Source organism: Anabrus simplex, chromosome 1, assembly GCF_040414725.1.
Source record: "Anabrus simplex isolate iqAnaSimp1 chromosome 1, ASM4041472v1, whole genome shotgun sequence".
In the NCBI taxonomy this organism is placed as follows: domain Eukaryota; kingdom Metazoa; phylum Arthropoda; class Insecta; order Orthoptera; family Tettigoniidae; genus Anabrus; species Anabrus simplex.
In genome coordinates, this window is record NC_090265.1 from 1,080,400,566 (window position 1) to 1,080,426,753 (window position 26,188).

The 26,188-nt window shown below is 38.5% G+C and overlaps 1 protein-coding gene across 1 annotated transcript in view; it reads left to right on the forward strand.

Annotated features, from left to right (window-relative positions):
- Cubn (Cubilin) overlaps positions 1–26,188 on the forward strand; it is an 882,604-nt gene that overhangs the window by 510,780 nt on the left and 345,636 nt on the right. The window contains exon 41 of the mRNA XM_068225286.1: positions 12,798–12,929. Within this exon, the coding sequence (XP_068081387.1) occupies positions 12,798–12,929 (132 nt within the window). The remainder of the gene's footprint in view (positions 1–12,797; positions 12,930–26,188) is intronic.

Below are 26,188 nucleotides of genomic sequence, written 5' to 3' on the forward strand. Positions count from 1 at the left end.
GTCCTAGTAGGCTCGTCAGAAGAATGGTTCAGCCAATAGAAAACAGCGGCCGGAATATGACTGTCGACAACTGTTTGTCTTCCGTGGGATTGTGAATGAGATTGTACGGGAGAAGAACCTAACAATGGTCACAACACTGGACAAAAATAAGCGGGAGATTCCACCAGAACTAGTCAACACTAGATCCAGGCCTGTAAACAGCAGCATTTTTGCTTTTTGGGAACATTGCATGCTGATTTCGTATGTACCTAAAAAGAATAGAAACGTAATACTCATATCAAGTATGCACAAATTTCCAGTAACTGATGAAACAACTGAGGACCTTATGAAACCAGAACGACTTACCTTTTATAATTTGACGAAAGGAGGGGTTGATGTTGTTGATGAAATGAAGTCTTTGTACTCTGTATCTAGAGTGAGCTGCAGGTGGCTTCTAAGAATATTTTTCACAATGTTGGATATTGCCGGTATCAACAGCCAGATTATTTTTCGTTCGAACATGTCTGAATAGTTACCTGAAAACACTTGCCCTGGACCGTACGAAATTCCATCTTGAAGAAAGAGTTGTAAAATCTGGAATTCGCTCAGATCTGCGTCTGAAAATTCTGAAAGTTCTGGGGAAAAAGCTCGATTCTCCACAAGAGATATCGTTGGGAAGGGAAAAGTGTGCATACTGTCCAAGAAAGAACAGGAAAACAGCAGCCAGGTGTGTGAAATGCAGTGCACCAATTTGCGGAGACCACATAGTAACTGTTTGTAAACCATGCCATTTTCCACATTCGGGTCAAAGTGACTCAGAAACGGAATAAAGGTGACAACAGTGTTGAGACTTTATATTGAAACATCTGTTCCAAAAGAACATGTACTGTTGCCTCATATACGAACAGGTTCAACAATGACAGTTCTATAGGCAGAAACATTGTTTTATTAGATTTTGTTCGGTTTTTATTTTTTATTTTGTTTGTGCAGAAGGTGGTTATATGTCACGCTACTATCTAGATTTCAAGAAATTAATGCATTCCAACCTGAATAAAATGAGCAATCCCCAGTTATAGTAAGATTAACCTAAAATTCTATGAATCATGCATTCAAACCTACATTAAGTGAGTTAAACCCAAGCATGTATCCTATTATTTCAAAACTGCAATTATAATGAATAAATCTCCTTCTCTGAATGAACGTTGGCAAAAGAAATCGTTAAGAAAACGAACGTACACGAGATGAGCGCCACGCTCACCCGCGAGTAACGGCATTAAATATGCGGCCGCGAGTACTGTCGGGTTAATCATAGCGGGAGGTTTCTCGGAAACTGTATCAAGAGTCAAAGAATAGTATGTGGTTCCCTACAACTGCACTGTTGGCATAGCATAGAAAAAGCAAAAATAATAATTTATCAGCCAATTCCTGTATTCCTATGTTTATAGTTTTGCATAGTTCAAGTTTCCAGCTTACTTTGTACTTTGCACTTTCATTCCTTAAGCATTTAAGGGCAGTTGTAATTTCTATTAGCTTGTAGAGAAAGATCTCTATAGTAACTATTTAGTTTTAACTATATTTCTGTTGTCTTAGTTAACCTACTCTAATTAGCATATGTTTAAGCACAGTTTAGAACTGTAGTATAGTCATTTTATTAAAAAATATCTTCCTTGCTTTATTGGCATGAATCGTTGTGTAGCATGGGAAAAATTCTCCCTAGGAATTTTAGTTCTAACTACATTGTTTCAGTTAATATGTTGTAATAAGGAAAGTGCAATTTAGAATTTTAGTGTAGTTATTTTCGTAGATAGTGTCTTGCTTGCATTCTTTATTCTTTATTGTTGTGTAATCCTTGTGTAGGTAGTCCTTTCAATATTTCAATATTTAATGGCAGTTTCCATTTCTGATAATAATCCATGTATGTACATATTTAGTATAACTGTTATTCCTGTTGTTTTATAACTAGGATGTGGCTAAGTAGAATTGTAGTGTAGTTCTTTTATGAGTTAGTGTCTTTCTTGCATTATTGTCGTGAAATCCTTGTGTAGTAAAAATACTGTATTTCTTTTTACCGATGTATACAGTTTATATATTCCTATTCACAGAATACATTATTTATTTTGGTTTATATTTTCATATCATTTTGTATTTCTGTGAAGAAGATAAAGGAATGGCTGAGGGAGGCAGGAGTGGGGACTGTGGGTGTAAGTGGATATTAAGGGGTATAAAAAAGAAGTTAGTGAGTTTGAAGTAGATAATTAGGCATTTAGTAGAGGACAGATATGAAGGTAGGTCTTCCTCAGTCAATGTACAGGATGTGGTAGGTAGGAGAGAGTGAGAGGAAGGAAAAGGAGAAGTTGTGGAAAACAGGTGGGCAATTGTTTTAAGGGGAAGGAATGTGATGGCTAAGGGTTCTCATCAGGGAGTATGTTCAGGAGAGGTACCAATGAGGAAATGCTATGATTCACTGAATGTAGAACAGCAGAGGGAAGATGGGGTACAGGCTAGTGTTACAGAGGAGGGGCGAGGCAAGAGTAAAGGGAATGGTAGGAATGGGAAATGTAGAGTAGGGGGTAGGAAGAGAGAGGCAGAACATGGTCAGAAGAAGGAGAGAAAGGAGGAGGAAACAGGTTCTGCAGTCACCATGGGAGTTGCGGTAGACGAGGAGAGGAGGGGATCTAATGACATAGGTTGGGTTAGGTTGAGGCTCTGGTTATGGGTAACTCTGTTGTTAGGTATGTGGTAAAAGTGTGTGAAGGGAAGGGAACTAGGATAGAGTGTTATCTGGAAATTAGGTTAAGGTAGATATTGAGGAAAGTAGAAGGGAAGGAGTAGGGAATAAATCTCCTCGATGGTACCACCAATGTAAGGCAAGCAGGAATATGTACAAACTAGAGTTGGGCAATGTGATTCATTTTCAAGAATCGATTTTAATGATTTAATCATACATTACAAATCGATTCTTATGATTTGTTCATGATTAATTTCCAATTCTTTCGTGACTCATTCTAGCCTACAATTTAAATTTCTTTGTGATAGTCCATATTTACTCTAATTCAACTTTGATTTAGAGGTAGTTTTCACCTTTCAAGACTTCTTTATTATCTTATATTCACATATAACTTACACTTAAAATATACGTCTATCTTAGGACATGTTTCATCTCTTTTTGAAGACATCTTCAGCTAAAACAATACAATAATGTACACAAAATGGTACAGACAATAAAGGATGCATTAAAGCAACTTTAAAATTCTTAAAAACTTGTTAAACACTGATCATATGCTTGTTGTTTATGTTTGCCTCTTCTTCTTCTGGATGTAAAGTGTTTTTGGCCTTGGTACATGATGAAAAATGTTCAGTCTTATGTAATTAGATGCTTCTAATGCGTGATTTGAATCTGTTTGTTTGAGTTCTAAATGGAACAGTCTAATTTCTATTGGCAGGGGAAACTCCTTCATACCTTGAGTGAATTTAGGTATAATGTGTTGTAAAGGAGGAGGGACATCCTGAAGGTCAGGTGTTTGAATTAACCTTTCCACCGCCAAGTTTTGATGACCAGCAGTGTAATTTTTTTAATTATTTTTTTTAAGGAAGATTCACTTTTACAGATAAATTGTTAATGATAATATTAATGGAACGCATATCATCCCCTTAGTCCCGCAGCCCAATACGGGGTTGGGGATGAAGTGAGATTATATTTTACAGCATTTTTTTATTGCCGGATGCCCTTCCTGTTGCAAACCTCATTTGAGAAGATAATGAATATGAAATGAATGATGGTGAATGAAACTGGGTAAGGAAGTGGAAGGAATCGGCTGTGGCTTATGAATAGGAACTGTCCCGACGTTTGCTTCAGAGTGCAAAAGCGAAACCACACACACACAAAAAATTCTCAGGACAGCTGACGGTGGGGTTCGAACCAACTCACCTGCCGAATGCAGAGCTTGGCTCCATAGCCGTAGCATGTGTTAACATGCACGGCTACTCCGCTCAGTGATATTATTACTGAAATACAGTAAAACCTCCCTATAACGGACACCTTCGGGACCGAAAAAATGTCCGTTATGAAGGGGTGTCCGCCCGTGAGAGGTTATGAAACCGGTACCATTAAACATAAGTTGGAACACAATAACCCATGTATAGTATGTGTTAACAATTCTCGCAAATGTACCTTTAATTGTATACTGTATACAGTATTGTACAATATACTGCACTGTACTCACATGAGAAAGTTGTAGCTGTGATGCACTGTATTAAAGAGACAAAAACACTTCTAGGAAACCTCTATTGAGCACACTGTACACTATTACCGTTCACCATGTTAAAATTAAAAAGAACGTATGAGTTTTTGAAACGTCAAATCAGTATGTAGATGTAGCAATACTGTATAACATAAAATTATTGATCCAAGAACTGACTTCAAAATCATTAACATTTGGGGAAAAAAGAATATATCTGAGGAGGTGATGACAATTCCACATGAGATCCATCATTACTACTTTGTCTTGCACTTTCTTGTAGTTCAGTATCGCCCCCTATATATCCTCCATCTTCATTATCAAAATATAGCTCTCCAGAATCACTATTTATCAGGAAACATTAAATTTCTTATTCAACGAGTGTTGAATGTATACTTCAATACACCATGATGTCTATGCGTTAGCGGGAAACATGTTCCACTTTAACGAAGCGGAAATAACATCAGATCACTTTCAAAACACGCAAAATGGATTGGTATATCTGCCGTACAGAACTTCTTTGACCATTTCCATGGAATTTCAAAGCATAGCACTATATCCCATTCATATACGAGATTGGTGAATTAGATACTGCACCAAAACGTATGTATACGGGTTTGGCAGACGAGGCACGGCGTTCAATAACGTATATATACGGGTTTGGCATTGAATAGTTTAAAAGCAAGGTCTTAATGCACAATCATTTAGTTAGCACGCTAGTCTGCATTCCAAGGGAAGGAGCCCCGGATTCGATTCTTGCTCGGAACGGGGATTTTAACTTTTAATTCCTTTACCTCAAAGGTAGGGTGTTTGAATTAAATGCAGGCTTTTAATGTACAATCATTTAGATAGCATGCTAGTCTGCAGTCCAAGGGAAGGAGCCCCCGGGTTTGATTCCCGGTTGGGTCAGGGATTTCAACTTTGAATTCCTCAAGTTGAAAGAACAACACCAGGCCTCACTAAAAGCTACACACCAGACCAGTACTATACCCCCTAAATTACTCAGCTTAGCAATAGAAGATAGTTTATGAGTAAAAAATCCACAGCTGTTCTACAGTTATAGTGTGAACAGTTTCTGGCTCTAAACACAATGCTTTAATTTCTAAGTGATGTAAATGTTACAGTAGGCAATTAGAAGTATCTAAGGCCCAAATCTATATGCTAAAAAAATTAAAATAAAAAGTTGAGTGTTCCAGACACTTAAAAATACAGACTGTTAACTTATATGTACCTCCATTTAGCCTATTAGTCTATATTAATCTCAAAGTGATGTGAAAAATACAAAAATACTGTAGGCTAATATAAGACTCTAGAGTTCAAATCAGAAATTGAGTGTTCCAGACTTAGTGCCTTTAACCCCTTAGTGTCCTTTAGTGCCCTTTAATTCTTCAGTTCTCTTTTAGTAATTTTGTGCTCTTCAGCTTTTTTAGTGTCCTTTGTCCCTTTACACATTAGCCCTTATGCCACATCCCTAACTCCATTTACAAGTTGTGAGTGCCTAAGGTAGCTCTCTAGACTTAGGTCCATAAGAATAGTGTATAACAGCCATCTTGCCTAATAGCTTTTGCGTCAGTTCCCAAAAGTTAGGTCAAAAAATTTAGTAGATCCTAAGTTACAAGTTGCGAGTCCCTGAGGTAGCTCTCTAGACTTAGGTCCATAAGAATAGTGTATAGCAGCCATCTTGCCTAACAGCCCTTGCATCAGTTCCCAAAAGTTAGGGTGATAAAACTAATAGGTCCTAAGTTACAAGTTGTGAGCCTCTGAGGTAGCTCTCTAGACTTAGGTCCATAAGAATATTGTATAGTGGCCATCTTGCCTAGTTAGATTAAGCCTGGGATCCAATGTGAGTCTGTAAGGTTAAACCTGAGGTTGAATCCAAGTCTGTTATGTTAAGCTTGCATTCTTGAATATCGAACTTGGGTCTGTAAAGTTAATACACCTGTGAGGTTAAGCTGGGAGTCAAATCCAAACCTGTAAGGTTAACCCTCCACATCTAGCCAGCCTTAGGTAATGATGTCATGTGAGGTTAAGCATTGCACTCCTCGCCAATAGCCCGCATTTCAAATTACCCATGCTATGACATCACAGCTCTGTGAGGAGGAGGCTGCCGGACTGTCCAAAACCCACTACTCTCATGCAATACTACATTATTTACTGAGTACCTCCTACTTTCCCAGAGGATCACTAGTTCGACACCAAACTACGGCAAACTACGAATCGTGGACATATGAATACAGATGATTTCTCACTAACGTCTTTTGCACTTCTACATTCAACATAGTAAAGAGAGAGATGGATAATCTGCCTAGTCAATACTATGTATTTAAAATACATCTTATGTGCATGTTAAAAATACATAGTATTGACTAGGAGGATTATCCATCTCTCTCTTTACTGTGATTAAGTCAATATGGACCCAATACTGGCCATTATGGTCAAGATTATTAATAAACATTCAACATACCCAGAACGCCACATGAGATGTATTATTTACATAATTCTCACTAATTTCCCCAATAAGTCACTAAAGAAAAATAAGAACATGCACTCTTCTACCTAACCTCTCATTGTGAATCTGTCCTATACTGAACACTTTATTTACACTAAGATAGTTAAATGAAATTAATTAGGGTAAACTAATCTGTACATGCTATTATGGTACTATACTTGTTTATTCTATTTAATAATATCAGAACAAGTTACTTAGCCAATACCCCTCGGTGGTAGTTCCAGACCCAATCTTCTGGCCGTCTGGGATGATTACTGCTCACAGCATTGCTGGTATTCACAGAAGAAACTATGACCATGTTGTAGGCTGCAGTGAAATAAAATGGCATATGGCTTTTAGTGCCGAGAGTGTACGAGGACATGTTCGGCTCGCCAGGGGCAGGTCTTTTGATTTGACTCCCGTAGGTGACCTGCACATCATGATGAGGCAGAAATGCTGATGAAGACGATACATACACCCAGTCCCCGTGTCAGCGAAATTAAATGGTTAAAATTCCCGACCCTACTGGGAATTTGACCCGGGACCCCTGTGATTAAAGGCCAGCACACTAACCATTTAGCCATGGGGAGGCTGCAAAATCCATCTACTCATGTCTTGTCTCTTCAATTGTGTGATGAACTGTCCTTGCTGCAATCAGGAGCACATATGCGTTATGAATCATTATCGTGCACTCACATAAAATGGTTAATTACGTGAGCCAGATACCAAACCAAGTACTCCTCCCACTTAATTTGCGTAGATTAGATTACCGCTTAAAGAGTTACTGTTTGTTGGCAAAAATGTATATCAGCTGCTGTGAAGTTCTGTCTGAATATGAATGTTAGTTAATTCACTTTTAAATAAGTGAAATTCTTTATTATCACTCCTCATGAAAGCATTAATTTATCCTACTGTAATTCATACACAGCTTGCTTACATACATTGCTACACAGATAAATGTTAACTCTTTTTTTAGATTGATGCTTTTACAGCCCATAACTGTAGATATGATAATAAGCTTTTGGGCATTTGCCATGTCAGAAAACAAGGTAAAATTATTTATGTTTCACAGAGAACTTTGCCCTGCATCTTCAGAAGACAATGTTGTCTGTTCATGAGCAATTCATCCCTAATAATGAAAGTATGAATTTAGGAATGCTTTACCATTGGTCTATATTAAGTAGTACTCTTGTTCGACAGTAGGCGGATGGCTCACTGTGTCTTCTGAGTAGGAAGTGACAACACCATCTTAGCACAATTATTCTTGTTCCATCTTACGTGCAAGGTCATCAGATAAATCAGGTGACATTTGTGGTAGAAGAAATAAATAAAATTTTTAAAAGTAAAATGAAATGACAGGATAGAATAGAATAGAGCTGAAGATGGAAAGAAAAGTGTTTAACAAAAAAAGACAAGAAGAATGGGGTAATTCAAGTCGGGGTTTGAGGGGTGGAGAGGAACAACTTGGGTCTGGCGGGAGAAGGACATACTACAATGAGGTTCAATGAGGTTGAAAACACGGGAGTGAAAGGAAGTAAGAATAATACCATAACAGATGTATAACGGTTATGAAAGTATCATAACCTAGAGCAAACTATCTAATGATGAGGAAAGTATGAATTTGGAAAACACTGAAACAAAATAACAATATTGAAAAGACAGGGAAGAGAACTGCGTATTACTTAATTGATAGCCAGTGTCCCTATTACCGAGCTCGATAGCTCCAGTCGCTTAAGTGCGGCCAGTATCCAGTATTCAGGAGATAGTAGGTTTGAATCGTCGGCAGCCCTGAAAATGGTTTTCCGTGGTTTCCCATTTTCACACCAGGCAAATGCTGGGGCTGTAGTACCTTAATTAAGGCCACAGCTGCTTCCTTCCCACTCCTAGCCCTTTCCTGTCCCATCATCGCCATAAGACCTATCTGTCGGTGCGATGTAAAACAACTAGCAAAAAAAAAAAAAATGTGTCCCTGTTGAAATTGTTAAGATATTTACATATTTCCACAGCGTCCTATATAATTCTAGACCTGTAGTTTTTAGTGTGGGTAAGAGCTCAAACATCTTCGAACACAATATCATGACCAGTTGATAGGGCGTGCTCAGCTATTGCTGACTTGTCTGGGCAGTTGAGACGGATATTCCATCATGTTCCTTGATACGAGTACCATTGAACCGACATGTCTGGCTAGTAAAGTTCTTTTCAACTTCTGCAGTTCAACACTAACATTTTTATGTCGTCCCTACTTGGCTTCCAGATCCCTGTACCCTTACCACCGCTACCTGGACCATCCCGTTCCTACTATACAGATAAAGGTTGACTCTGTTTTTTAGATTGATGCATTCACAATCCGTAATTTTAGGGATCTGCACCCAGATGGCCTTCACTTAAACTGCAGCAGTATGTATAAGTTAAGAAATTTGTTTGGAAGTGTTATAGGGAGGTACATTCAGGGAAACGGCGTGGTCCAGGGAGTGGTGATAACGGTACAGGGATCTGGAAGTCAAGTAGGGATGACATAAAAATGTTAGTGTTTAAGTGTAGAAGTATTGTAAAAAAATATATATATATATATAATTAAGTAACTTAATAGATACTGTATATATGGTACTTACCAGATATTGTAATAGGAGTTGAATCATGGCTGAGAAATTATATAATGGATGCAGAAATTTTCTCATGGTACTGGAGTGTTTATTGTAGTAGCCTCCGTGGCTCAGGCAGCAGCGCACCGGCCTCTCACCACTGGGTTCCGTGGTGCAAATCCCGGTCACTCCATGTGAGATTTGTGCTGGACAAAGCGGAGGTGGGACAGGTTTTTCTCCGGGTACCCCGGTTTTCCCTGTCGTAATTCATTCCAGCAACACTCTCCAAAATAATTTCATTTCATCTGTCATTCATTAATCATTGCCCCAGCGGAGTGCGACAGGCTTCAGCAGCCGACACAATTCCTATCCTCGCCGCTAGATGGGGGCTTCATTCATTCCATTCCTTACCCGGTCGAATGACTGGAAACAGGCTGTGGATTTTCACTGGAGTGTTTATCGTAGAGATAGGATAGGAATGGTAGGAGGGAGAGTATTCATTTTGGTGAATGAAGAATTTGTAAGCTATGAAGAAGTTAAAGATGACAAACATGAAATTCTACTTGTAAGACTCATCTCTAAATAAAATAGGCAAGTTGACGTCATTGGAGTGTACAGACCGGAAAAGGCTAGCGCTAATGCTGATTCAGAATTATTTGATAAGAAAATCTGCAATATGGGAAACGATATGGAAAGGAATGTGATTGTAGCAGGTAATCTCTATTTACCAAATGTCATTGGGTAGGTCTATTGCAGTAAATGACAGGAAGCATGACCAACAAATGGCAAATAAGTTAATCTGGGAAGGACAGCTGAATCAGAAAGTGATGGGACCAACCAGAGGGAAGAATTTTTTGGACGTGGTGCTGGTAAAACCAGATGGCTCTATAAAGAAACTGAAGTGATGGTTGGTATTAGTGATCACAAAGCTGTTTTCATCATAGTTAAAAATAATTATGATAGAAAGGAAGGTATTAAAAGTAGGGCTATTTGGCTTTACAATATGGCTGATAAAACAGGCATGAGGGAGTTTTAAAAGTAACTATGATTGGTGGAAAATGGTAAATAAAAATGTAAACAGGCTGTGGGATGGGATTAAACCAATTGTTGAGGAATGTGAAAATCAGGTTTGTACCTTTAAAGGTGGAAAGGAATAGTAAAGTCCCACTATATTATAACAGAGAAGTAAAGAGACTAAGAAGGAAGTGCAGGTTGGAAATAAATAGAGTTAGAAATGGCTGTAGAAGTAAGGAGAAATTGAAGGAACTTAATAGGAAATTGAATCTGGCAAAGAAGTCAGTTAAGGATAACATGTTGGCAAGTATAATATATTGGCAGTCTTACAAATTTTAGTGACCTATCTAAGGCATTTGATAGGGTAGATCGTGCGAGACTACTGGCAAAAATGAGTGCAAGTCTACTAGACAAAAGGGTGACTGAATGGGCAGCTATATTCCTAGAAATTAGAACTCTGAGAATTAGAGTAAGTGAATCTTTATCTGATCCTATAATAATTAAGAGAGGAATTCTTGAAGGCAGTATTATTGGACATCTATGTTTTCTTATACATATAAAATGATATGAGTAAAGAAGTGGAATCAGAGATAAGATTTTTTGCAGATGATGTTATTCTGTATAGATTAATAAATAAGTTACAAGATTGTGAGCAACTGCAAAATGACCTCGATATTGTTGTGAGATGGACAGTAGGCAATGGTATGATGATAAACGGGGTTAAAAGTCAGGTTGTGAGTTTCACAAATAGGAAAAGTCCTCTCAGTTTTATTTACTGCATTGATGGGGTGATAGTTCCTCATGGGGATCATTGTAAGTATCTATGTGTTAATATAAGGAAAGATCTTCATTGGATAATCACATAAATGGGATTGTAAATAAAGGGTGCAGCTCTCTGCACATGGTTATGGGGGTATTTAGAGGTTGTAGTAAGGATGTAAAGGAAAGGGCATAGAAGTCTCTGGTAAGACCCCAATTAGAGTGTGGTTCCAGTATATGGGACCCTGACCAGGATTACTTGATTCAAGAACTAGAAAAAATCTAAAGTTAAGTGCTTGATTTGTTCTGGGTGATCTCTGACAAAAGCGTAGTGTTACGAAAATGTTGCGAAGTTTGAGCTGGGAAGACTTGGGAGAAAGGAGACGAGTTGCTTGACTAAGTGGTATGTTCCAAACTGTCAGGGGAGAGATGGCATGGAATGACATTAGTAGACAGTTAAGTTTGAGTGGTGTCTTTAAAAGAAGGAAGGATCACAATATGGAGATAAAGTTGGAATTCAAGAGGACAAATTGGGGCAACTATGTGTTTATAGAAAGGGGAGTTAGGGATTAGAATAACTTACAAAGGGTGATGTTCAATAGATTGCCAATTTCTTTGCAATCATTTTAGGAAAGGCTAGAAAAACAACAGGTAGGGAATCTGCTACCTGGATGACTGTCCTAAATGCAGATCACTTGATTGAGTGATAGTGGATACCGTGCCGCAAGTACAGGGAATTTTGTACACCTGACAGTGTAATAGTGGGGATAACTTGTCCTTGCTTTTACCTAAACTGTGAGCATTTTTTTTTTTTTTTTTTGTGATGGGGCCAAACTTGTTTTGTTAAATATTTATTGTGCTTGCAGATAACCTTGGCAATTTCATCTGTGGTATTATGGATGGGAGGAAGGTAGGCATTTCCTGTCACTTCTTCGTTCTGTGAATTTTGCTTATTCGTCCCTCTGGGATGCAGGGCTCTATTATCCTGTACATCATTGTAACCATTACCCTTGAATGTGACTTTGAGTGTGTCCATCTCCTCCTTGATATTCGATGGCTCACAAATTTGTTTTGCACTCATAGTGAATGCTGTGAGAATGCCCTGTTTTTGTGCTGGATGGTGGTGAGAATCTTCCTGGAGATAGTGATTTATGTGGGTAGACTTACAATAGATGGTGTGCCCTAAGGAGCCATCCGGTTTCTTTCTTACTGGAACATTCAAGAAAGGAAGGCATCAATCTGACTCCATCTCCATAGTGAATTTAATTATTGAAGGATGTGGCACTTTCTTTTTCTTTCTTCATTTCTTTACAATTTGGTTTACATTGCACCAACACAGATAGGTCTTATGGTGACAATGGGGTAGGAAAGTGCTAGGAGTTGGAATAAAGTGGCCATGGCATTAATTAAGATACAGCCATAGCATTTGCCTGGTGTGAAAATCAGAAACCATGGATAACTATCTTTAGGGCTGCTGACAGTGGGGTTTGAACCTGCTATCTCCTGAATGCAAAATGCTGCTAATTTAGTTGGTTTAGAAATAGGTGAAGTTCCTCATGACCTTATGACCAGACCACAAATGTATTGTCAACATATCTTCACCAAATCATAGATTTGGCAGACGGCGAAGCAATAGCCTCCTCCTTAAAATTTGTGAAGCTTCACAAGATGAATGTACTGTATGGTATCTATATAAAATGAACTCTTGGTTAACCTCTTCTCTTCTTCATATTTCAGCTAAGAAATGGACATTCCCAAGACTCCCCAATACTAGGGAATGGGAAGTATTGTTCGAATAACATACCTGAGATACCTCACACTACAAGCAACTACTTGTTCATCAGCTATTATGGCTTCTCCAACAGTGAGGTAAGCATTTTTTTAACCGACTCTTCTTTCTTACTTTGGTAAATTGATGCAATAAGATCCCTAAAGTGCTTATGGATCCTCATAAAGGTTAGGTTATGTGCTTTCTGAGGGCGAGGACAGAAACCTAATGAAAGTATTTTTTCTTCAGCCCCAGGGACCATACCATCATTTATTTAACAAATATATTCTAACATTGTGCATGTCCGTCACACAGACATTTTAACAATAGTGGACCCAAAAGCTGTAACTCGACATACCGGTACTCATACACTGACTAATTAGGAGAAAAAATGAGGCTGTGAATAGCCCACACCATAACAGGTACAGACACGCAACCACTATAGGGTATGTAGGGAGAATCAAGGCTAATACCACACACAAACACCAATGGTCTGCAGTGGGTAGTTGTAGCTGCAAGGCGAAATATACAGGGACACACACATATGCACGCACACACGTCTATTTTTATATATATTTAGTCAGTTTCAACCCCCACGTCTCCCGCGCCACCACAGCTACAGACGCGCAGCCACTATAGTGCATGACAGGAGTCTGGAGGCTACTACCACACACAAACACCAGTGGCCAGCGGTGGGTATTTGTGGGTCCAGGGTGAAATATACAGATACACGCGTCTATTTTTATATATAGTCGGCCAATTTCAACCTCAAATATCCTACACCACCACAGCTAGTGACACACAGTCACCATAGTGTACGATGGGGGACTCGAGCTACTATCACGTATAGACACCAGAGGTCTGCGATGGATATTTGTGGCTGCAAGGTGACATATATGAACACACACGTCTATTTTTATATACAGTTAGCCAATTTCAACCCCCACATTTCCCATACCACCATCAATACCGACACAGAACCACTACAGTGCACGATGGGAGACTCGAGGCTACTACCACACACAATCACCAGTGGTCTTCGGTGGGTATTTGTGGCTCCAAAGTGAAATATAAGGATACACGCATCCATTTTTATATATATTCGGCCAATTTAAACCCCCACCACATCTCCCACACCACCACAGCTACTGAAACACAATCCTCGTAGTGCACGATGGGAGACTGGATGCTACTACCACATACAAACAACAGTGGTCTGCGGTGGGTATTTGTGGCTGCAAGGTGAAATATACGGACACACGCGTATATTTTTATATATTATCGGCCATTTTCAACCCCCACATCTACCACACCACTACAGCTACCGACATGCAATCACCATAGTGCATGATGGGAAACTCAAGGCTACTACCACACACAAACCCAGTGATCTGCAGTTGGTAGTTTTGGCTGCAAGGTGAAATATACGGATACACACGTCTATTCTTATGCATATATAAATAGATAACCTATATGGATATGTAATTATGTACTGTATTAGTACTAGTAATTTCAGAAAATTAATTGGTGATAAATCATTCAAGTTGAGTTCCTTGCAACTTGGATATATGATTAATCTGAAAACAGGTCTGTGCGCAACATATACTAGTATATATCATTAAAAAATTCACTTACTAAATTTTTATTATATGTTACTTTGAGAAATAGAGTTTTAGAGAAATCATCATCATCATCATCTTAGTGTTGGCCATCTGGAGAAGGGTCCACTTTTAGTAACTTTGATAGCCACTTTACTTGGTTCTGGGCATCAGTTGGAGCCAGCCCCACCGCGTAACAGTAGCGTGCCTGCCTCTTACCCAGAGGCCCGGGATTCGATTCCTGGCCAGTTCAGGGATTTTTACCTGGATCTGAGGGCTGGCTCGAGGTCCATTCAGCTTACACGATTACAATTGAGGAGCTATCTGATGGTGAGATGGCGGCCCCCATCTAGGAAGTCAAGAATAATGGCCGAGAGGATTCGTTATGCTGATCACATGACAGCTCATAATTTGGAGGCCTTCAGGCTTAGCAGCAGTCACTTTGAAGCCATGGCCCTTCAGGGCTGTTGCACCATGGGGTTTGGTTTAGGTTGGACAACAGTTGAACGAATACCACAGATTCTCACGTCCTTGCCGATAGTGTCCTGCCATCGATGGTGAAGTGATTGGATGTTGTGGTGACTGTTCTAGGTGCTGCCCATAAGACAAGGACAAACAATCACAGTCACCCTTCTTGTATTTTATATTGTATGGGGGTGATAACAAACTGCTACCTGAGAGTATTGTTCTGGATTTGATCCTGAAGGTACCTACTTGTCCAGCAAACCATGCCCATTTCATTACATTTACTTCCATATGCACAATGGTTTGTTAAATTTTTGAATCTAGCTAGATTGGCATTCTGTGGTTGCATGAAGTACCTGTAACTTCCCTCAGTTTTGACCACATTGCTCTGATTCATTTTCTAACATCACTATCAAGTCCATCCTCAACCTGCAGGTTATCTGGAGAATGCTTAATACTATATTTAAAATCTAAAGTAAGACACTTTCATACAGGCCATGAAGGCCCATGAAGGGGTGGAAGGTAAAGGCTTCCACTATCTGTAAACTTGACAGTTGGAGAGAGATAGTGGTTGGCTCTGTGCATAGCTGCCTTTGCCTCCAGGAATAGACCTGGTACTCATTTTTTATATAGGCTGAGTGAACCTCAGAGCCATGCACACCTCCAGAAGTGGAAATCTTGTTTCTTAAATTTTTCAGTTTCCTGATGGTAAATTAGACCCATATCTTTCCAGGTGAACCATGCACACGTTTACTGCCTTGGCCAGGCAGCCCCTTTGTAGTACATTTACATTTATTAAATTAGAAGTGGCATTGTACAATTTAAAAAATAGTCATCCTAGATCCCTCCTCTGAAACTAAAATGTATTAGGAAGAGATCTACAAATAGACTCGCAGCTAATGAAATGATGAAGCATTTCTACTATTTGCTTAGTGTAGTAAAGAAAGCTGCCAAGAATTACGATAACTTCACTGAATTAAATAGCACCAGTAGACCTTCTCATGTTTTGACACTTACAGAAATGGCCAATGATACCAAAAAAAAAAAAGTGGAATAGTCCAAGCAACTAATAAAATCCTTTTATATACAAGGTGAGTTTCCACCAACAAACTTCAAACTTCATAGTGATTTCTGGCTGAAGATGGAGCACAAAATTGTTTATCACCTTGTGCCCAGAAGTGCATAGTTTCCATGATAGATGGCACTGGAGAACATCAAAGAGCCCTGGCACACAGTACATGGCCTGAATCCCATCTATGTCACAACAGATGTTCAAAGTGGCCTCCATGAGATACAATACACACATTCACACATCTTATCATGGAATGCCTCCCGCATTCCAGTGTTCCGGTCTGTGTCCGAATAACGTCACAGGCTATGTAGACATGCTGTTCTAGGGTATCAACATCAGAAACAGGCGTACAATACACAATACCTTTCAGATGCCCCCACAAGTAAAAATCCAGGGAGGATTTAAGTCTGGTAATTGAGCAGGCCATGCAACAGGTTCTCCATGACCTATCTAACATCTGGGGAAAATATTGTTGAGGTGTCAGCGAATAGTAATGTGGAAGTGGGTTGGCACTTTGTCATGCTGCCGCCATGTTGCCTGTCATATTGCCAAAGGCATATTCTCTAGGAATAGAGGCAGAGTGTTTTGCGGGAAGTTCAGATATGCTTCTCCATTCAGGCATTGTGGAAGAACTGGTCCAGGTGGGTGGTCACCAATTAACCCAGCTCAATTACTGATGTGGAACTGCTGCTGATGAGACACTTCAGCTATTTCACGAGGATTTTGTATAGCCCACAGATGCCGATTACTAGGTTAATTATGCCATCCCTATCAAAGGTCACTTTATTGGTGAAGAGGATTGAAGATAGAAACCCTGTAATGGTGATGGTCTGTTGCAGAAACCAGTGACAGAATCTTTCCTGTGGAGGAAACTCCACAGGTAATAATCCCTGCATACACTGAAGGTGATGGGGATAATAGTGGTTGCTATGTAAGATACGGAAAACCATCAACTCTTTGCTTGATGTTCTCCAGTGCCATCTATCATGGAAACTATGCACTGCTGGGCACAAGGTGATACACAATTTTGTGTTCCATTTCCAGTCAGATATCACTCCATGAAGTTTGTTGATTGACTTAAAACTCACCCTATATATAAAAGGATTTTATTTGTTGCTTACACCATGTTGGCGGGCCACTTACCTTCAGCTTATACCAGGATTGTTCTCAAAATCATGGAGAACATGTTCCTCCACATCTGGTGTATGCACAATCTATGGCTGCTCTGCACGTTCTTCTTTCACAAATGACCCATGCTCACACAAACATTGAAAAATGGCTCCAAATATTGTGTGATATGGGTGGTGCTGTTTGCTAGGGTACGTGGCCCAGTACATCTGTGCTGCCTCTCGACCACTTCCACCTGCTTGGGTATACACGAAAACTATCTCGGCTTGTTCCTGGAGTGAATACCAGACCATTATGCTTCTACACTGCTTAAATCACACTATCTGGAGCATACAAAACACACACAGAAAGTTATGAGAGGATGTCATTAGTGTCATCTACTGTGGAAACTATGCATTTCTGGGCACAATATGATATGAAGTTTTGTGTTCCATTTTCAGCTAGTAATCACCTCCTGAAGTTTGTCAGTGCACTTAAAACTCACCCTGTATAGTTTTATAACTACTGTGAAAACAAAATTTCACATAATGCTTGTCTGTAATAACTAGGCATTGGATAATTATACACTTAAAAATGCCAAAATGTGCATGTAAATATGCAGTAAAAGTGTAAGAATATTCACTAAAATTTTTAAAATATGCATTAAAAACAAACATATATCTGATATAAATTATAAAGTATTATAAGAAATGCATATTCACTTTAAATATTGCCAATATAAAACAGAATTACATACCGTACCACAATAAAATGCTCCAATTTCTCAACTAAATTCAAACTTCTTGATTACACTTAATCACTGCATGGTGTAATAGGTTTTGAAACACAAACTTATACCTATTTTTGCTTAAAATGACTTTGTACTCCAAAAACTCTCTCTCCACATCACATACAGTACCACAGTTGGAGCATACTCCAACTTGACGAAATAACACCAGAATTGCTTTTAAGTATGAGAAGACCAGAGTTTTATAGCACTGCACTCTGCAGTTTTTCCAAGGATTCATTAGGGATCATTCGAGTTCTTCAATAATTCTAATACTAATGTGAAGAGGCAGTCCCATTTCTTACAATTTCTTGATAGCTGAAGATATGCAATGCAAATTGGAACGAATAAAATATAAGTTGCTCACAAACACCATCTTTGGTAAAGACTTCTTGAGCTTCTTTAATAGAAGCAGCTTCTTCAGAATCAAGGTCTTGCAACTACCTATTTACTACCTCAAAATAATCAGCATAATAAACAGCATCTTCAAGCCACATTCCCCATCTTGTATGAACTTGTGAAGGCAGGAGTGGCACATCATCAACTGTATCCAAAAATTTCTTGTGACTTGGAGCCTTCACAAACTCTCTTTTCGCTGTAGAGATCAATGGGTTTACTTCAGGAAAGGAAGCCCAGATAGCTTCAGCGACTAGATGAAGTCCATATGCTACACATGTGATGTGTATCATCTTGGGAGATAATATCCCAAGACCTCCCATGGCTTTACACGTGTAAAGGCGGGTACTCACTAGGAGGGTGCAACGTGCAATGCAACGGTTGCTGCAACCTTGTATAATGTGTATGTTCGTCAAACCTAAATGCGAACACCAGTAGTTCCGCAGCGTTCGTTGTGTCACTTGCAACCGTGTCATCCAGTATACTCGTCATAAGTGCTGTGTATATTCTGCTGCGTTACGTAATCGAGGACTATAAACATCCCCGTCGTTGGTGGCAAGGTGAGTTTTACAAAGGTAAAGCTAATTCCAGTTTGCTTCTGGATTTGAAATCTCAAGATATAAGTGGATATTTTAAGAATTTCACTCATATATCACCGACCGATTTTGAGTATTTATTACATTTGGTTGAACCGAAAATAAACAAGGGACACGAAATTTAGAAAAGCTATATCTGTTCAAGATAAATTGGCACTTTGAGATTTTTAGCCTCCGGTGACAGCTTCACCAGCTTGCAGTATCTCTTCAGAATATCCTAGCAGGTCATAAGTATTTTTTGTATTTGCTTTATGTCACACCGACACAGTTAGGTCTTATGGCGACGATGGAATAGGGAACGGCTAGGACTGGGAAGGAAGCGGCTGTGGCCTTAATTGAGGTACAGCCCCAGCATTTGCCTGGTGTGAAAATGTGAAACCACGGAGAAAGATCTTCAGTGCTGCCGACAGTGGGGTTCGAACCCAATATCTCCCGGATGCAAGTATACAGCCGTGCGTCCCTAACCGCACGGCCAACTTGCCCGGTAGTCATAAGTAAATTTGTATTACAAGTGTGTCAAGCAATCATCAGCGAATTAAAAGATCACATAGAGGTAAGGTTCATTTAATTTTATTTCATTTCATTAAACATATCTTTTTTGTATGAGACGTCATTGATATTGAAATCATTTGGCACTTCACTGAAGGGTCCCATAATAATGTAGAATTGCGATATAAGTCTATTACATTAGACAGGATTCCTCAGTCCACTCCATAACCTCTGCATGTCCTGACTACGAAATGTGCCTGGAACACATCAACGAACACACTTTGTGCCGCTTTGTGTTCGCCGGAATACCGACAACCAGATGGATCACCGTACGCCTCACTGCGAACAGTTGCAGCAACAAAGCTCAAGGCGTACTCATTAGAAAAATATGGTTGCAGCAACCGTTGCGTTGTATGTTGCAGCCTCCTAGTGAGTACCCGCCTTAAGGTGTAGCATCAGTGCAGGCCATGAGAACATGATTATAAAGAATGCCTGATGGCCACAAACAAGAAAGTGCATCATTGAAAAATGCAGCAACTGTTGAATGATTCACCTTAGGTAACACAGCCATGTTTAGTAGATATGATTTGCCTCTCTCTTTTCCCTCTTCTAAAATTCCAAACACGAAGTTAGCTACATAACTTTGATCTACATCTGTTGTTTCGTCTAGTGAAACTCAAATATATTTTCCATCAACTTTTCCCCTTAGTTTACCTAACGTCTTTATAAAACTCAGGAATGTAATTCTTCCTAATTGTTGGTTCATCTGGTACTGGTTGTTTCATATACTCCTGAAGAAACTAAACTAAGTTCTTATTGTTTAGCTTAGTCCATGGGATGTTTGCTGAGACAAATGCTTTACACAATTCTTCATTGAATTTACTTTGTGTTTATTCAGGTTTAACTAAAACAATGGTTACAAGAGGCTGGTGCTTTTGTTTCAAGTTTACCTCTTTCAATTTACTGTGTTTTGCTGTTTGAAGATATTGAATTTGGTGCTTTTTAGTTAAGGTTACAACTGTACTACAGTATTTGAAAAACAACACTCTTCTGTTGGTTGAAAAGTCTTAAAACTTGTGTGCATACACTTTCAGTACTTCACCATCAGTTCTCTTCTCCTTAGCCATTGTTAATTAAGCAGCAAGAATGGAGCTATTTAACATACTATGAACCACAACCTGTTTCAACTCAACCAAAGTAAGATTGACAAAAACTTATTGCACATGAAAGGTAACTATAGAAATGATACCCACCTAATTGCACTGCAGATAGACAAGGCCATGGCCGGATGTAGAGCTGATGTTGCTAAATTTAAACACACTGCTGACCTGTCAAACAGCCTACCTGAAGATAACCAGCACAGCTTAACAATTCAGTTATCTCAAATACATGTCAAATTTTCCTATAGAAGCTGATGTCTTCACTCACGACGAAAAATACTTTTGAAATATGCCCTAACAGGAGGAATACCCCAAAATATGCACTGTTAAGATAAAACTGTTCCAAATATGCAATTGCATATGCAATGTGCAAATGCATAATTTATTATCTGAAGCCTGGTAATAACAATAGATTTTTCCATCTTAACACTAGAACCTCTGGAGCGGTCACAATGACCGCCACACATTTTCCAAATTCAATTTTGACTACAATTTTTATTGCAGGATATTGAGCTGCAGTGAATTTTCCTGTTTAGTGGTCAGGAAAATCCATATTAATTATAATGAATTTTGCATCAATGGATGGGGCATTAGTAACGGGTATACCTACTACCGCTGAAGTGGTCGTTCTTACCGCTGTAGACTGCTGTATTAATTATCATAATTAAATTTATTATAACACATATCTCTTGTTGAGATATAATCATCTACTTATTATTATCCTATGAACAACGGTAATGTTCAAAAGCACAAAAATGGAACTCGGATATATTACGAATTGTACGAGCATTATTTCCACTGTGTCTCCGGTAGTGTTATTATATTCAGCTTGTCACAGTACAGTAAACATGTCTCGTAAACCATCAGTTGCTGAGTCTATTGCATGACATTCCTGAAGATATGTCTGATGTAGAATGTGGTCCAGATATGAAGGTCCTAAAAAGAGAAAGGGCGTACTAAGATTACTACCAGTCAAGTGATAACTCGGAAAGCAGTGATCCAGATCATGCTGAAAATCGGATTGTTCAAGCTGAAGGTAAGTTGATATTAGTATTATTATAACTATCAGCATAACAAGTTTGTTGAAATTCCTTGATTTATACGTATTCAAATTATAATGATGCCTCGCATAGGCTGAGTACTGACGAGTTTTCAATTATTCTATTACAGCCGTAGACACGGTAATCCATAAAGCATGGTATCATAGGGGACACGACAACCAAGGTAAAAGCCTCCCATAGTCAGATAATGCGCCTTTAGGTACTGATGGCATCAGGGAGTGGACTGTAGCAGACTGGAAAGTTGACACCTGGTTGGATTGCTCGCCATACCCCCTTGAAAGAAAATCTCGGACTTTCTCCATATTCATGGCGGCATGTTTCTGATGACAGTGTAACAAGTGCGTGGCATCTTTTTGTTGATAAATATTGAAACTCATAAAGCAATGTACAGAAACAGAGGAAAAATTATAATAATGAGTAACCGTGCATGTTGAGAACGAAGATATAATAATTTCAATAGCAGTCAAAATGACCACATCGGTGGTTCCAGGTATATAATATATTCCGGCAGTTCTAGTGTTGAAAAATTGTTCTTTGATATGTTTAATGAAATGACTGTACTGTATTGTGTAAAAATTACTTTACAAATATGAATTCACTTGAAAAATCTGTACCTAATATTCTTTTATTTCAACTCAGACATTCTTGATTTTGAGGATGCATCTCTTCATTCCTTTGCCCAGAACATGTCCATAGGTAATGCCACTGTGTGCTGTTCAATGTATTTCAGTGTGACCTCGAATGCTTCCTTGGTAGCAGAGTGACTAATCTTTTCTTTCCTTCTTTTTCTTTATCTTCATTATCCTTATCATTAACATTAGCCCGGAGAATAGCGGTAATATTTTGGTCATTGTTAAGCTCTTTGTTAGTGACCTCAGTGACATCTCCTTCATCTAGGCAGTCTTGTACATTGACAGTGAACTAGTCATCAGTAGCTCATGGTTCACTATTTTGTTGCGATAGGAAAACAATTAGTGGCGATGACTTGGTTTCATGTTATGACAACCATAATCAGTGGGCAGTTGGATATCTCAAGATCAGTTATGAGAAGGTCTTCAGTAGATTATTTCTGTCCTCAGTGACAGTCTCTCTCTACAGCTCTATTTAGATATGCTAGTAAGTGAGTGGTATCCATGCACATAAATTGTATTACCTACATTGGCCTCAAGATAAGAAGATGTCTGGCTCAAGCATGCACAGGCATATTCTTTCCTCCACCGTGAACTATTCTAACAGCCATGTACAAGCTGTTCCTAAGTAAATGAATGAGTAAGCGACTAACAGGATACAAGTGAAATGAATATTATGTTGAAATTTAGTTACACTGTGAGCACTTAATGAAATTTAAAGTGTATGTTTGACAAATGAAATGTAAAGTATATTAAAGTATATATTTGACAAATGAAATTTAAAGTATATGCTTGACACATTTTAGTAGATCATTGATTTTTTTTATTTTCCTTTCACATTTCCCCTGTGAAAAAATAACTGTTTTTTTTTTTTAACCTATACTTTCCTACCTTTGGACTAACATGATATAAAACTGTGACACATTTCAGTCTTATTTGATAATCTGTTAGGAGGTGCATGGTTACTTTTTTACCCATGGCAAAATTAATTATTAATAATTCTAGGTTGAATGGATAGTTTTTGTCTTCTATCCCTTGCTACTTTCCTAATGGATTCTCCCAAATGGTTGTTATTGGTTGATATTTTACTAGCATCCATGTTATTTGAGCTGGTTATATGTTTGTGTGTTGATACCAGCCTTGGGTAATTTCTACTACATAAGTTAATTACAGTGAGTTTTAATTTTCTCATTGATTTACATTTGCAGTTCACAGTGGACATGCTAGTTTAGCTGTGGAGTAACATACTCACACAGCTATGCTGTAGTGTGGTGCAATGTAGTTAGATCGCTCACAGTGATCCCATGTGTTGATGCTGGTGAAAGCCATTCAGCTCCCCTGAAATGTAGCAGTCACCCATCCATTACAGGTTATGTACTTCATTCCCTTTTGATGGTTGAACTCTTACAACAAGATAATTTATAGTAATCCTCCTATTCAATACAAAATACCATCTAAAATGATGGAATTTTGACCCATACATGTTTCAACTCTACAGAGTCATCCTGAGTGGGTTAACATAAATTACAAAAATATATTACTAATAATAATAATAATTTTGTGTGGTTATTTCTAGCCGGGTGCAGCCCTTATAAGCAGACCCTCCAGTGAGGGTTATGTGTTTATGTGTTTTACCAGTTATGTCAACTAAGACAACACCAAGATGGACTCTTTTACTATATTAAGTAAAATGGAATTTATCGGTGACATTGTAATAGCAGCATACTATTAGTAACATGTTTTTGTAATTTTTGTAAACCCACTGAGGATGTCTCTACAGACTTGAAACATATATGGGTGAAAACTCCATCTTATTAGATGGTATCTTGTACTGAATAGGAGGATTATAATAAGTTATCTTGTTGAAAGAGTCACCCATTCATGCAGATTTTAGGTCTATGTTGCTTAACTATGAATATATCCGATTACAAGTTAAGGTATGAAATTATTAAAAGGAGTGAAATAATGTCAGCTTAAGAGTTGCTCAGCTGAGTGTATGGTGGTGAAGCTGAGGATGTGAAAAACAAGTGTAGTTTAGACACTATTCTGGTAGTATAACATAGTTCAGCTACGGTAGAGAGAGAACCTCAAAATGCAGTAATTAGGAAATTAAAGCTTTGTTTGGATTTTTATACCATGCTGGTATGTTGCGATTAGCTCGTACATTACAATACCAAGCTTACACCCTGGTGGATTAAATAGGTCAGAAGTTATAGGTCTGTTATTGATGGAAAATTAAAACAGGTCATTACCACTTTTAACTATAAACTCCTAATGAATTCCAAGTGTTATGATTTCTGACATATTTGACTCTGTATTAATTCATTTTTAATTATTCCACTACCATTCAATAGTTGCCTGTGATCCATAGGTCTACTTTATTTCTAAATGACATCGGACACATTTCTACATTGAAGCTCCTATTCTATGGTCTATTACTGATCAACTATCCCATATTGGAAATAGCCCATAGGACTCAGCATAGTCTCAAAAGAGATTTATTAAAATAAAGTATATGTAATTCATATGTATGTGTGGTGAATTAATATTTGGCACAATTTCTTTAACACTATTGTTTCAGTTTTAGCAATGGGGAGGAACAAACTAGTGACAAATGAAGTCATACAGAGAAAGATAGGAACACAGCGACCAGTCACTATCAGAAGAGGGGACAAGGACAAATCATGCTTCGCTGTCTTCAAATAGACAGGCTCTCCATTAATCTAAATTCTTCTACATCTGTATCTTCTCAGCCCCCACTAAACTCTTTTCTGCTTCCCATCTTCATCAGGAGGGTACAACACTCATTGAGGGTCAGATTGACATATTTTCAATTTTGATGTGAGAAATGTAGGATAAAAAGAATGCTAGGTAAGTGCAGCAAAAGGAAAGAGACAAAAAAGGAACAGAGATCAAGCACAGAAGGAGTAAAGGATCCCTATGAGTTAATATAAGTAATGGAAAGACAGTGTGTTCCCAGGAAGCAGAATCAGGCTTTTCAGGGACTGGGAAGGAACGGGATCCAGAAGAACTGGGATTGATGAGGAGGGAGTTCATTTATATGAAGAAGGGAGTGTATGAAGATAAGTAGGTTGTCCTCTTGTTTTCATGTTTGTCATCTCCTCTTTCTGTTTTATCCCTCTTCCAGTGCTGTCTTGTTTTTTTATTTATGTTATTATGTGTTCCTATCTATCTCTATATAACTTAATTTGTCAGTAGGTCATTCATTCAATCATTCATTCATTCATTCATTCGTTCGTTCGTTCGTTTGTTTGTTTGTTCGTTCGTTCATTCATGCATTCGTTTGTTTGTTCATTCATGCATTCATTCATTCATCGCTCATTCATCACTCACTCATTCATTAGTTCTCCTTCTTTGGAATGGGCCTGCACTTTCACGTTTGGCTTTGATCTTTGCCCAGTATCATTGCTTTTTTTCCCTGTGTAACTCCATTCTGTTCTCCAACCAGTGGGTTCTTTTCTTGTTCAGAGGTTTCTTTTCCTGAAAACCATGGACTTTCTTCAAAATCTGTCTCACAGTTTGTCTGTTTTGTAAGTCTGTCAGCCCCAGTTCTTTTATGTCCTTGTCAGTCTCTGTTAGCTGGGTTGTATGGACTTTCTTGTTTTGCCAGAGGGTGAACAAGCAATTAGGAGACAATTTGGTCATATGATGATAAAAAGCTATTCTCCTTTTGCTGGGACAGTCAAAGTACCTCTATATCTGGGAATAGATTTCTGAATTGTGATGTCTCCAATATCCTCCATCTTCCAATACTGGGGCCTGGTATCTTTCTGAGAATTCTTATCTCTGTTTATTGACAGACACTCCATGGCATAAATGACTTCTGGATGGATAATTGTGTAGTATTTCAACTTCAGATTGTGTGACAGTCATCACTTGTTGTAGGTGTTCTGAGTCACTCGATAGGCCAGATCCAGCTTATTAATTCTCGCGGACAGGGCTCTTTTCTCTGACAAATTAGGTACAATCCAATTGTTGT